The following is a 12,491-nucleotide window of genomic DNA, read 5'->3' as shown; positions in this document are numbered from 1 at the left end:
GCTGAGTCCTTAGCCATCTTCAAGAATCGTCTTAAAACACATCTCTTCCATCTTTATTTGACCCTCTAACTTTAGCACTCACTATTCCAATTCTATTCTTAAAAAAAAAAAGCCCTTGCTACGTGTACTGCGTTTAAGCTAACTGAGACTTGTTATAGCACTTATATATCATTGCTCTTTTGTTGTTTTTGATTGCTTCCATTGTCCTTATTTGTAAGTGTAAATGTTGAATGTTTAATGCTGTTAACTGGAAAAATTAATCGCCTGCGATAACGCACTAATTTTGACAGGACTATTAAATATATATATTTCTTATTAGTTACAAAAATGATTTAGTGCAGAGCAGTGAGAAATCCTCTGTTTTTTTTTTTTTTTGTTTTTTTTATTAACATGAATAACAGACACTGCTTTGACTTTTAAAAGCTGAACAAAACCAAAACACCATTAAACAATTTTCTTTTCCCAGCTTTACGCCACCTTTAAAAACCAAATTAAATACATCCAAGTAAAAAAACCAAAAAAGTGAAAGTGACGTGACATACAGCCAAGTATGGGGACCCATACTCGGAATCCATGCTGTGCTTTTAACCCATCCAAAGTGCACACACACAGCAGTGAACACACACACACCGTGAACACGCACCCGGAGCAGTGGGCAGCCATTTATGCTGCGGCGCCCGGGGAGCAGTTGGGGGTTCGGTGCCTTGCTCACGGGCCCTGAGACCGTGGTATTGAGGGTGGAGAGAGCACTGTACATGCACTCCCCCCACCTACAATTCCTGCCGGCCCGAGACTCGAACTCACAACCCTTGGATTGCGAGTCCGACTCTCTAACCATTAGGCCACGACTTATGCATGCAAAGACGGGAATTTTGACACAAACAAGTGTGTATATTTAACAATTCAAGTGGCAAAAATAACTGTTCAATACTCCTGCACTCTATAAGCACAGTCTTCATGTGCACATGCCTCTCTTGACAGTGCTCAGAAACAGTCTCTCAGATAGTGCAAGCATACAGCAAAATTAATTCTCTTTTGCTGCTGATTGCGTTTCAATGGCTTAAAATCATTTGTTTTTAAACCACAATGCTTAAAAACAAGTTCAAACGATAAGTTTTCCTGATCACGTAGCACAGCAACGTGCATATTGCCCACCCCTACAGCCAACCATGGTACAACAGTGTGCTGTGGCACAGCATTTGAGAACTTCTGTTCCATACAACTTCTGAACTATATTTCAAATCTTCTGAAGCCATTCACTAAAATAAAAGTATCAACCTTTATGGTTGTCCTTTGTGTTCATGTAGACTCAGTCTAAAAGAAGCTTGATACATTCACTGTGGTTAAGTTGTAGTATATCTTACCTGAGCCCCATCTCTGTCTCTAGACTCTCTACTTGCTTGCTGATAGAGGCCTCCAGCTCACCCTGGCCTTCCAACTCTGAAATTGTCAGTGTACGACGCTGAGGAGGAAAACACCAAAAATACAATTCAAATGCATTAAATTGCCACTGATACTTACTTGACCATGGATTTCAATTTGGTTCAACAAAAGGGTCAGTATAATTAAAAGGAAGAAAAGGCTGTCAAAGAGAATAATAGACTGTTTAAGGAGTATTAACTAATTTACTCAGTGTTATGCAGTTTCAGACTTTTGTTCATCTATTTAATGTATCTCATTATTTTTCGTACATCCTTTGAAAGTCTAAGTGATCAAACCAAATAGACAGAGCACCACAAGCTTGGAGCAGTGCACTTGCATGCAGACCATTTATGATCAGCATACTACACCACAAACAGTGTTACGAAATCCAATGAGAAGCACCCAACACAATCCACAAATGTATCAGTGCACTAACTGTAACCATCATTAATAATCTACATCTCAACTCAAACTCAGTGCTTCACTGTCAAATGTGCATTTCCAAGAGATAATATTATAATTTTTTATTGTCATTTTAATCAAATAAGCATGCTTCACAGACAAAATTTAATAGTTTATCAGAGCAATCATGCCTCTTCAGAATACTTGGATTAAACTGCTCAATTCATGTGAAGTACTTCATTTCTGACGATCTTGTGGGTTTTGTCTTATTGATCTGCCTTACAAACACTGACACAATCGCACAAATGCAGTAAGCGGTGTGCTAGTATTCCATATTGAAAATATGTGTGCCAATCTTACCCGGACTTTGGCTACAGGTCTCTCTCCTGCCTCCATCTGCTGGCGAAGCTGAGAAATCTCCTCTGCTAGCATCTTCCTGTCCTCCAGCAGGTCCTGTAGATGTCGGCGGGCCTCTTCTGTGCTCACAAGCACTTCTACTTCATTCAGCAACCAATTCTTAATCAAAATGACAATTGCAACATTTATTCTAAGATGCAAATGCATTTGTATTTTTGTCTTGTTTATTCCTCATGCCCTCAAAATACAAAGTTCTTTAAAAACCGTTCCATTATTACCGTTCCAAACTACACTACAAAAATACCCTTTTAGGTTCAGTAAAATATATTGCATTACATATGAGTCAAATTGGACTATATAACCACTTATTTAACAGTTCATCTACTGCCAACATTATGAAAAATGCTCAGTCAATAATAGAAAATTATTCTATTATATCAGGGATGTCTGAATCAGAATGAGTAGTTTTTGCAATAAAATATAGAAGTTCAACTTCCTGCTTCCATCATGAACCAACACATGTTGAAAGACGTTCACTAACACTAAATTTTTCTATTCTATAGCTTGTCATTTGAAGTATTTAACTTAGTTCCCTGACATTACTACTAAATTTCAGTGAGTGAAGAACAATTATACTCACACAAGTTATGTATTACATGTTTAATAAGTTTAATGTTATGTATTATCTGACAGACATGACTTTGAAGCCACTTAGGATGCAATTTTTTTGTAGTCAAAACATCCTGTACTGTGGGTTTTCGAGGAAACTAATGTACAGCTGGACCTTTGATTTTCATAAATACTACTGTTTACTTGTGCACGCTATTTTTTGACAGACATCAATGTGATATTTAAACAATATTTTATGACGGATTTGAAAATGGATCGTAAGGCAATAATCAAATATTTCTTAGTTGGCAAGTATTAAGTAAAGTGAGTGATGCCCATGAGTGTATTATGTAAATATTTTTATTTATAATATTCCAACTGTCAGTTTTTGATGGATGTGATAATGTGCGTAAGGGAGCCATGTTGTTAAGCATGCTGGAGATTCATTATACTTATTCAAAGGAATGATGTTTATTTCATGGCTTAAAGTAAATGTTACTAAGAGAATGACATGTTAGGCTTGTCAAAAATGTTACATTCAGCTGTCACATATTAATTTACATTTGAAAATTAAGTTAATGGTTTAACAGTAAAGGACCGTTTTTTTTTTAACCGATACTGTTATAAATAAGTGTGAGGGCAAAAAAAAAAAAAAACAATCACAAAACTGTTTCCTTTACTACTCCTTTGCTAATTTTACCTCACTCTGTTATGGCAGATAAATGTTGGACAGAAAACAAATCTAAATGTTTTAAATGTTACAATTATAGAAAAGATATCCATTTTTGAGATTTGATGTAAGATTACATTTAACAGTGGTTAAAAATGTTTATGGAAAAATACATTTAATTAAAAATTAAAAAATGTTATATTGACCAATAACCAATATGGTAGCAATATACTATGCATCCTTAGCTGATAAACCATTTAAAAAATAAATAACCAAAATCAGAAAATAAATGACATAAGCAGGACAACAAACCAAAAAAATTTTTTTTTTTTTTCTATATGAGGTACCTTGATTCTACTGCTAACACCCTCTGTTCCACGGTTCTGAACTTCTTTGCGTTTCTCTGCAACTTCACTCCTCTTCTGAAGAGCATCTTTCAGACGCTTGTTAGCAGCAGCAGCCTGTTGATGCACATTTTAGATTATTACACCATACTTCATAGGGGAACACTGCAGGGGTCGACAAGGACTACTTCAAAAGCACCCACAAATGAAAGCAAGAGCACCCTCAGTTAACCCTTTCAGTGGTGAGTTTAAAATATTCTAGCAGTCCCCCCCCCAAAGTGAGTTTTTTTTTAAGGCGACCATTATTTTAGAATGTTTCCCCTTACTCCTCACATAAAAAAACACCATACTACAGATGTAACACACAAAAACACTGTATGACAGATGTATTGCTTTTATTTTTCCTTTAAAATATTCACAAACTTTCTTACCATGTCATGAACAATCTGATATTCCGATTCACAAATATGTGTAAATGAGTGTGTTTTGTCTTTTAAAAACCTTTGTAAATGATCTTGATCATTATCCATAACGTGAGATGGGCGCGCCATGTTTGTTTGCGCTGCAGTTCAGAGAGTCCTGTCAGTCGGATTTACAGCACGTGAATTCATCAGTTTCTCCCGAAATACAAGTAATAAGTGTCTGGTGAACTGGGTGAAGAAAAGAGTGAACTTCATAGTCACTACACTATGTGTATCTGATATGACAAACACACTGGCAAATTAAATTTGAACAGATTGTTATTGCTGCTTCCATAGACGTGTGTATTTTACAAACTCTAAATGTATTGTTTTACTAGTACTTATGTGTATTTAAATGTCTGAAACCTAAAATAAACATTATGTGGTTAAACACACTGCATAATTGTGATAATATGACAAGCGCAGTGCACGTCTCTCTCTGGCTCAGCGCCAGCTAAAGCGTGAAAGGGCAGTTTGAATTTGGCAGTTATGTGATGTCACCGAACGTTCTAAATCCCATATGTGAGACCGTACCGCTGGAAAGGTTAAAGCTGTATTAATAGCATATTGGCAAAGCAGATTTGGTAAACAATCCAGTGTGTATTTGTGTTTGTGCTTTAGACAGCAGCAAAGGTTTCTAATTACAATTAATTTTTCACACCATTGTGCAATTAAGCCAACCACTGACATATCTGTTGATTTCTTGAACACAATGGCCAATCAGATGCGTTTAAGCTAGAATCCACTCAATGTTCAAAACAGTTTTTGTCGAGTGCCAAGTTCTGCAAACTTGCAAATCTTATTATAACAAAAGTGTATACACAATGTAAAAAAGAGGTTAATTATGCAGTGAAGAGAGATTTATTTATAACGGAACTTTGTGAGATTGCGATGAAGCAAGTTGAGCCCTTTGCACACTTTCTGGGCTATAAAAAATAAATTCAGAATTTGTAGAAAGTTGTCCCAAGTCATCCTAAAACATTAAAAGTATAATCATCATGAATTTAGCGTGATGGCTGAGAGAGTTTTTCAGTCTGTTTAAACATTTAACCATCACTGGTATTACTGATTTTTACAAGACATTGGTCCATTTTTTTAAGGATATGTAACAGTCGCTTGATTAGCAGGGAGACTAGTCAAACTGCCCCCTTTAGTGGATGAATAAAGATTTGTTAAAATCTTACATTCACAGCTGTCTCACTCAAGTGGGGTGTGCCCCACACGTAGGCCTGTCATGATAACTCCTACTTGTTGGGTGATATTATTGTCCTTTAAAGACAATAATATTGTCATTGTATGCCAATGACTGTATAATGATATTTCAGCCTTAAATATCAGCACTAGTCTGTGCAGTAACAGTTACACCAGTAGGTGGTGGCAAGGAACTGTCTTCATCAGTGAGTCATTAAACCGCTCAATCAACATGTCACCTGGGTAACACCGATGCCGATGTTTCCCTTTATAGAAATATATTGATTCAATGCATTGAACAGGCTGAAGGCAGTTACGGGAAATCTCCTTAAATTTGAAAAGGATTCTACAAAAATGATAATGCTTCCATCCCACAATTGATGGCAAACATTTTCCCCCTTGATTATATGCCTTGACCTGAAAAAGGACCAACACATGTAATCACACAAGCTCAGTTCCCCCATTACTGTCTGCCAGAGATGGGCACTCGAGTTAACATTTTTATAGACTTCAGACTCGACCTGAAATGACTCCAGACTTGACTCAATTCGAGGAAAAGGACTCCTCCATCTGGACTGCTAGCCATAACAGCAGCACCATTTTAAGTGAGCAGCGTGTCAAAACAGTGGAGCAGATCGGCTCACATAACAAGCTCTCAGGGTCATTTACAGAAAATATCTTTTAGCGCTGTGTTCTCTAGTATTTTATCTAAAGCCAAAAATGCTTTATTCAAGCCCTTTCGGCTCCGTGTGCTTTCTCTCTCTCTCTCTGGATGTGCCAAGTTTAAGAGCTGTGGATGACGCGGTCATTTTAACAACAGAAACACGGTGAGCAGCAAAATTACAGATTACTTTCACTAAAACACAGCAGAAAACATCAATGCTTCAAATATCTTTTATCTAATTCAAATAACTTTTAAAACATCATCTTTTTATGCTAACAGTGCTACTGATACTTTCTGCTCCACTCTTACAGTAGGTAGCCAACCAAAATTTGCTTTTTGCCACCGCGAGTGCCACTGCATTTGTAAAATGGCATTTTTGGCGCTTTAACCACAAGTTATCAAACAAGCGCATCAATGCGCATTTTCGCAAATAGCCGTCAGCTTTGCCTCACCGATGTGTTACATTTGACTGCTGCAGTCGGGGAAAATGAAAGAAAAACACTGTAGTTAAAATATTTAATATTCACAGATGAAAGTTTAGTACTTATGTGGGTTTCTTAGAACGAATTCAAGCAGGATAAATGTCAAGCCTATGAGCCTGTGCTTATATTTTCTCTAAGCTACACAGCATTACACCATATTTTAGATTTGAAACATTTAATGGGTGTGCAGTATTATTTATATAATATGAATTATGTGATATATTATCCTAAAGAAATGGTGGTTTACTCTGCATCGGAGCATTAAAAGTGGTAGCCTATTTTAGTGAGCTAGGCTACATGGATTTATATGCAAAATGTCAAAATTCTCACATATTAGGCCTACATTTATCACAAATACATTTTTAATTTATATTTTAAAATTCCTTTAATAAAACAGCATGCATTTTTATCACACTCCACTTTGTTATTCTATTATTATTTAGACCTAATTAAAAAAAGAAACAAATAAATTAAACCTGCACAATTTAGCTAAATCATTGAAACTCTAAAGAATGGACGGATTAATAAAACGCCCTCACGTTTAAACTCAAGTTCTCATTATAATCAACAAAGTGCACACGATGTAAAAAAGAGCTTCATTAATTGACAACTTCAGTGATTTTAAAGGGAGCCTTCTTTACTTGCTTTCATACAATTTAAGTGTTAAAAAAAAAAAAAAAAAAAACTTCACCTGCATTTAAATGCAGGAGTGTATTCTATTCCTTAAAATATCAGAGTGCAAGATTTGCACGCGCACGAAGATGAGTGCAACACGCAGCAATTATTCTTATTTGTCTACATATTTTATCTTCATTACAGGTCTTGTTTGGTTTTATTTTGGATAATTGCATGTAAAAAAAAAAAAAAAAGATTTACTTTGTAATGCATATGCAAAATGTGAAACTGCAATCTTATTCGCAGTCTACAGCATTTTATAATTATTTGTACAATAATATTTAACTTAACCGGCTTTATATCTTTATTATTTAATGCAAAGGAGATTTATTAAAACAAGTTTATAAGAGTCATGCATCCTTTTAATCTTGATCAAGAACAACTAATGATCCACGAATTGAAGCAGCATCAGCTGTTAGATCATTTTTAAATGTCAAATAGCCTTCAGTTTACAGGTTATGACTGCATATGTCTCGGTTGTAGACCTGTGAAGATTTATTTTTACAGATCTCATACTGTAACCTAAAAGAAATGTGCGCTATTATTATTCATATTCAAGTGTTTGTGCAAAAATTATTAATGCGCATGCATGACAGGGAGGCGCCCTCTCGATCACTTTAATTTTTTCCTGATAATGAAATAACTTAAAATTGGGGTGTCTCACATACATGATAAATATATCTACAGAAAGCTTGAAATGTCTACTTTTAAACCAACCAATTCAAAAGGAAAGCATTATGTAATCTGTGAAGGTTGCATTTCTCTTTAAAGGCGTGTACAGTATACTGTTGAGATGAGAGTCAGCACTGTCAATTTCATCTTGCAGCCGACAAGAAAACATTAGTTTATTAATAAATAATTAAAAATGTCTCCTTTTTCACAATTATTAGGCTACTTCTGCCTGTGCTTTGTGGCAAACAATGCGTGTGCTTGACCACGGAATATATTATATGAATATATATATGGAATATATATATGGATGTTAATTTAATATAAACATGCAATTAGTTTAATAATGACTTAAATGAGCGACTACTAGTAACTAGAAAAATCTTACGTGGGGGGCAGACCAATTAAATAACCTCTAGACATCTCTGTTAAAGTTTTTAAAGCATTTTATACATGTTTGCATAAATTCTGCTTTCAGAATGGTCCGTAATGGAGAGAAGCCTTAAAAGAAATTCTCTGAAACACAAAAACGAAAATTTAAATAAAACTGAGATTTTATGTTTTGAAAATGTCCAACCCTTCTCCATTCTGCAGATATTGTTGCTTCTGGTTTCCAATATTGTTTGGATGCAAAAATAAAAAATAAAAATAAATAAATAAAATAACGCAACAGTTTGAATCTTTTTTTTTTTTTTTTTGAGTTAAGGCAACAAATTCTGAAATTACATTTTAATCACTAATGAACTATATTGCGCTATACAGTAGTCAACATTTGAAGTGGATCAAAACCTTTCTTCAAAGTTAAAACCAAAATGTGTTCTTGTCTTAGGACAACTTTGATGAACTTTTTTGATCCACTTCAAATGTTAAGGTATATACTTAGAAAATAGTGTTAAAACTAACAATTAAGTTGAATATATAATGTCTCTTTGACATATGCGCATTCCTTTGGCAGTTTCTTTGTCTCTCTCTCAGAGGCGCCTCATCTCTCCTGAGAAAAAAAACACCATGTTATATTGTATGTAATACTCATGCAGTTGCAAAAATTACAAAAGCCAAACCAAATGAGGCATTTGTCCTACTTTGCCTAAACATGCTCTGCAAGTTTGAAACCCTCATAAGACACTGTCCATATGAAAGAGCAAGAGATTCACACCTTTATTTCAACCCCCACAAGCTATACAGAACCCCCTCCAGCTGGACTAAATTCGGTCAGTTTTTTGGCCTCGAGGGCCGTGTGTTGTCATACTACTGGGATGAAATATGCTGCCTGCACTCACAGCAGCCCTACTCTTTTTATTTATTATTTTCTTGCAGCCCATATTATTATTTTCACCAGACCATAATAACAACAAATTCTCAATTGATAATTAATCATTCTTTTTACGAAAATCATTGTTATTTGTGAACGTAGGTGTTTGAGGAAGGCTTTAAGACTAAGCGGAATCGCTTCACAGCGAGCGCGACTTGAGCTAACTGCGCTCAGGCACCATCACAAGTTTTGATTTTACAAAATCAGTTTGGGAAAATGCAATTTATTGATCATGGGCCCAAAATTTAGCAAGGCAGGAAAACATTCAGTCTACCTGAAGGAAGACGTATTTCATTGTAAGTTAATGTTGTTAGAGTTAAAAAAATAAAAAATAGAAAAATAAAAAAACTAGTGTGGCTATTCTTAAACGTGGACCTCATTATATTGAAGTACACATCCAAACACCAGAAGCAACCTACACTCTCTAAGTGTTCTTTCATTGAAAAGTATGCACTTTATTTATTCACAGGCTATATGGTTGAAATAATATTTTAGTTCAAAACTTTAATTGCCATTGTTTAAAAAAAAGCTTTATTGACTAACGTTTCATAGACCTTCAGTTATTATGCTTTAAAATTCTTGGCATTTGTAATTTCACAGTATTTTCACCTCCTAATTTACTACCCTTTTAAATTCACAATTCTATAATGGTTAAATTTACTCAGGCCGATGGCATTTTTTGTTTGACATTACATTTTGATTTTTTTTTTTTGAATAATTGTACATAAATGGGTGAAGCAAAACAAATATGATTATTCTGATAACTATTTAACTGCAGGCAGATATAGGCCTACATTATTGTACATTACAAATATTTGGATCGTCACTTATTCTGTCCCTTATTTTCTTAAAGAATAAACACTTATTTTCTACAAGAATAAACACTATTTTCTTAAAAAATAAAAGAGAAAGAATCACAATTAACCCTTATTTTCCATTTCTGAAGTTAATTGGCAACCCTAATGATGATGTAATTATCTTTTGACTCCCCTGACAGTGGCACCTTCCTCAAAAATACAAAAACAAAAACCTTATTTGTAGGAGATAAGCGAGCGAATAATAGATTTAAAAAAGAAAAAAAAAGTGGGTGCTTGGTTTCCGAAATGGAAAACGAATACAGCTCGTTATCACACTGTAAAAAAATTATCTGATGAAAAAGTGATAACATATTTTTAAGTTAGGCTACTTTAATTCATAGAAATAATTTAAGCAATTTAAAGCTTTTTTTAATACTAGATTCAACTTGAATTTCAATGCTATTTAACCAGTGGCAGCGTTTCACAAAACCATAGGGTATGGTGGGTGTGTGTATGGGTGTTGGGCAGAAAGAGGGAAAAACATTTCAAAATCTCGTGATATTGTAACAGAAACGATGAAGCACTATATGAACAGGATATTTAACATGCAAAAGTATATTGGGCACAGCTAGACAGCAAACAACCTACTTCTCTGGTCTTCAAACAGACAAAAAATATTAGCCTTTACAGATAGAATGTTTAAAAAGGAAACGCTGTACTTATTCAAACATCAGTTATTTATTTACCCTTCAATTGCGATCAAGCGGAGATCTGTCTCCTCTGGGCTATGCGTGGTGCTTCAATCTGAATGCTGCACAACTCCTTGTTCAAGCTCTTGTTCTGTCCAGGCTGGACTATAATGCTCTCTTGGCAGGTCTTCCAGCCATTTCTATCAAACCTTTACAATTAATCCTGATCGTGGCAGCAAGATTAATTTTTAATGAGCCGAAAATAATGCACGTCACACCTCTGTTTATCAATTTGCACTGGCTACCAATAGCTGCTCGCATAAAATTCAAGGCATTAATGTTTGCTTACAAAACCACCACTGGCTCTGAACCCCTTTACCTAAATTCATTACTTCAGACTTATGTGCCCTCTAGAAGCTTGCGTTCTGCAAGTGAACGTCGCTTGATTGTGCCATCCCAAAGAAGTCACTTTTACGGACTTTTAAATTAAATGTTCCCTCCTGGTGGAATGACCTGCCAAACTCAATCCGAGCAGCTGAGTCCTAAGCCATCTTCAAGAATCAGCTAAAAACACATCTCTTCCATCTTTATTTGACCCTATAACTTCAGCCCTCACTATACTAATTATATTCAAAAAAAAAAAAAAGATATATACTAGCTTTCTAATCTTTTTGTATTCTGTTTTCTTTTCATTTATTATACAAAAGCAAAAAATACCTGTAACACTAGCTTGCTCTATTCTTTTTCTATTGTATCTGTTTTCTTTTTATTTATTATATTATTTAAAAGCCCTTGCTACGTGTACTGCATTAAGCTAACTGAAACTTGTTATAGCACTTGTATATCATTGATCTTTTGTTGATTTTGATTGCTTCCATTGTCCTCATTTGTAAGTCACTTTGGATAAAAGTGTCTGCTAAATGACTAAATGTAAATATAGTTACTTATCTTACTATTGGAAGCAGAATGCATAGTCAATATAAAAACTGGATGACGAGTAATTTCTTACTGCTAAATACTGAAAAAAACAGAGGTGTTAATTATAGGACCTAAAAACTCTGCATGTAATAACCTAGAACACTAAGACTCGATGGCTGCTCTGTCAGTTCTTTGTCATCAGTTAGGAACCTAGGTATGTTATTTGATGGCAGTCTTTCCTTAGAAAGCCACGTTTCTAGCATTTGTAATGCTAAAATGCAGCAGCTAGAGTTCTTACTAGAATCAGGAAGTATGACCATATTAGCCCGGTTCTGTCAACACTTCACCAGCTAACAGGGCTGGATTGGTAATCGGGCATTTTCCTGGTGGGCCGACACCCCTAAGGGCCGACAGAATTTTTTTCAGCACGCAGCCAGTGGCCCATTGGTTTGTCTCCTGTATTAACAGTGTAAACATCCAATCATAATGGGCTATAGATGGAGCGATTAAGTATTCTGCTTGGCCTATATAAAGCTTGCATCACCCCAACTTCTTTTTCGTCGGCTTTTCCCACATTTTCACATCAGATTTATCAAGAACAGGCTTGCTCTGCGGTGAGTGATGCGGGCCAAAGAGCCAGGCAGGAGGAGGAGGAGAGAGTAGTTGAATCAGTAAAGTGCTTGATGGGACTCGCAATGGAGGCAGGCATCTAAACTATCCTAATGTGTGCACACTCCATGGGTGTAGAATACGTAAACACTTTTTAAATTCATCCCCTGCGATTTTTTGGCCAAGTCAAGTCAAGTGTGTTCATAGAGGTTTCCATGGG

The 12,491-nt window shown here is 35.4% G+C and overlaps 1 protein-coding gene across 2 annotated transcripts in view; it reads right to left on the bottom strand.

Annotated features, from left to right (window-relative positions):
* The window catches only part of kif4 (kinesin family member 4), a 233,219-nt gene that overhangs the window by 99,475 nt on the left and 121,253 nt on the right, over positions 1 to 12,491 (bottom strand). For both annotated transcript variants that reach the window (XM_042748267.1, XM_042748268.1), the window contains exons 20-22: positions 3,808 to 3,921; positions 2,185 to 2,340; positions 1,365 to 1,462 (exon numbers count right to left, since the gene is read on the bottom strand). In XM_042748267.1, the coding sequence (XP_042604201.1) occupies positions 1,365 to 1,462; positions 2,185 to 2,340; positions 3,808 to 3,921 (368 nt within the window). The remainder of the gene's footprint in view (positions 1 to 1,364; positions 1,463 to 2,184; positions 2,341 to 3,807; positions 3,922 to 12,491) is intronic.

This window comes from Cyprinus carpio, chromosome B21 (assembly GCF_018340385.1).
Source record: "Cyprinus carpio isolate SPL01 chromosome B21, ASM1834038v1, whole genome shotgun sequence".
Classification (NCBI taxonomy): Eukaryota; Metazoa; Chordata; class Actinopteri; order Cypriniformes; family Cyprinidae; genus Cyprinus; species Cyprinus carpio.
The sequence above is the reverse complement of the archived record's forward strand: the minus strand, read 5'-3'. Positions and strand labels throughout refer to the sequence as shown.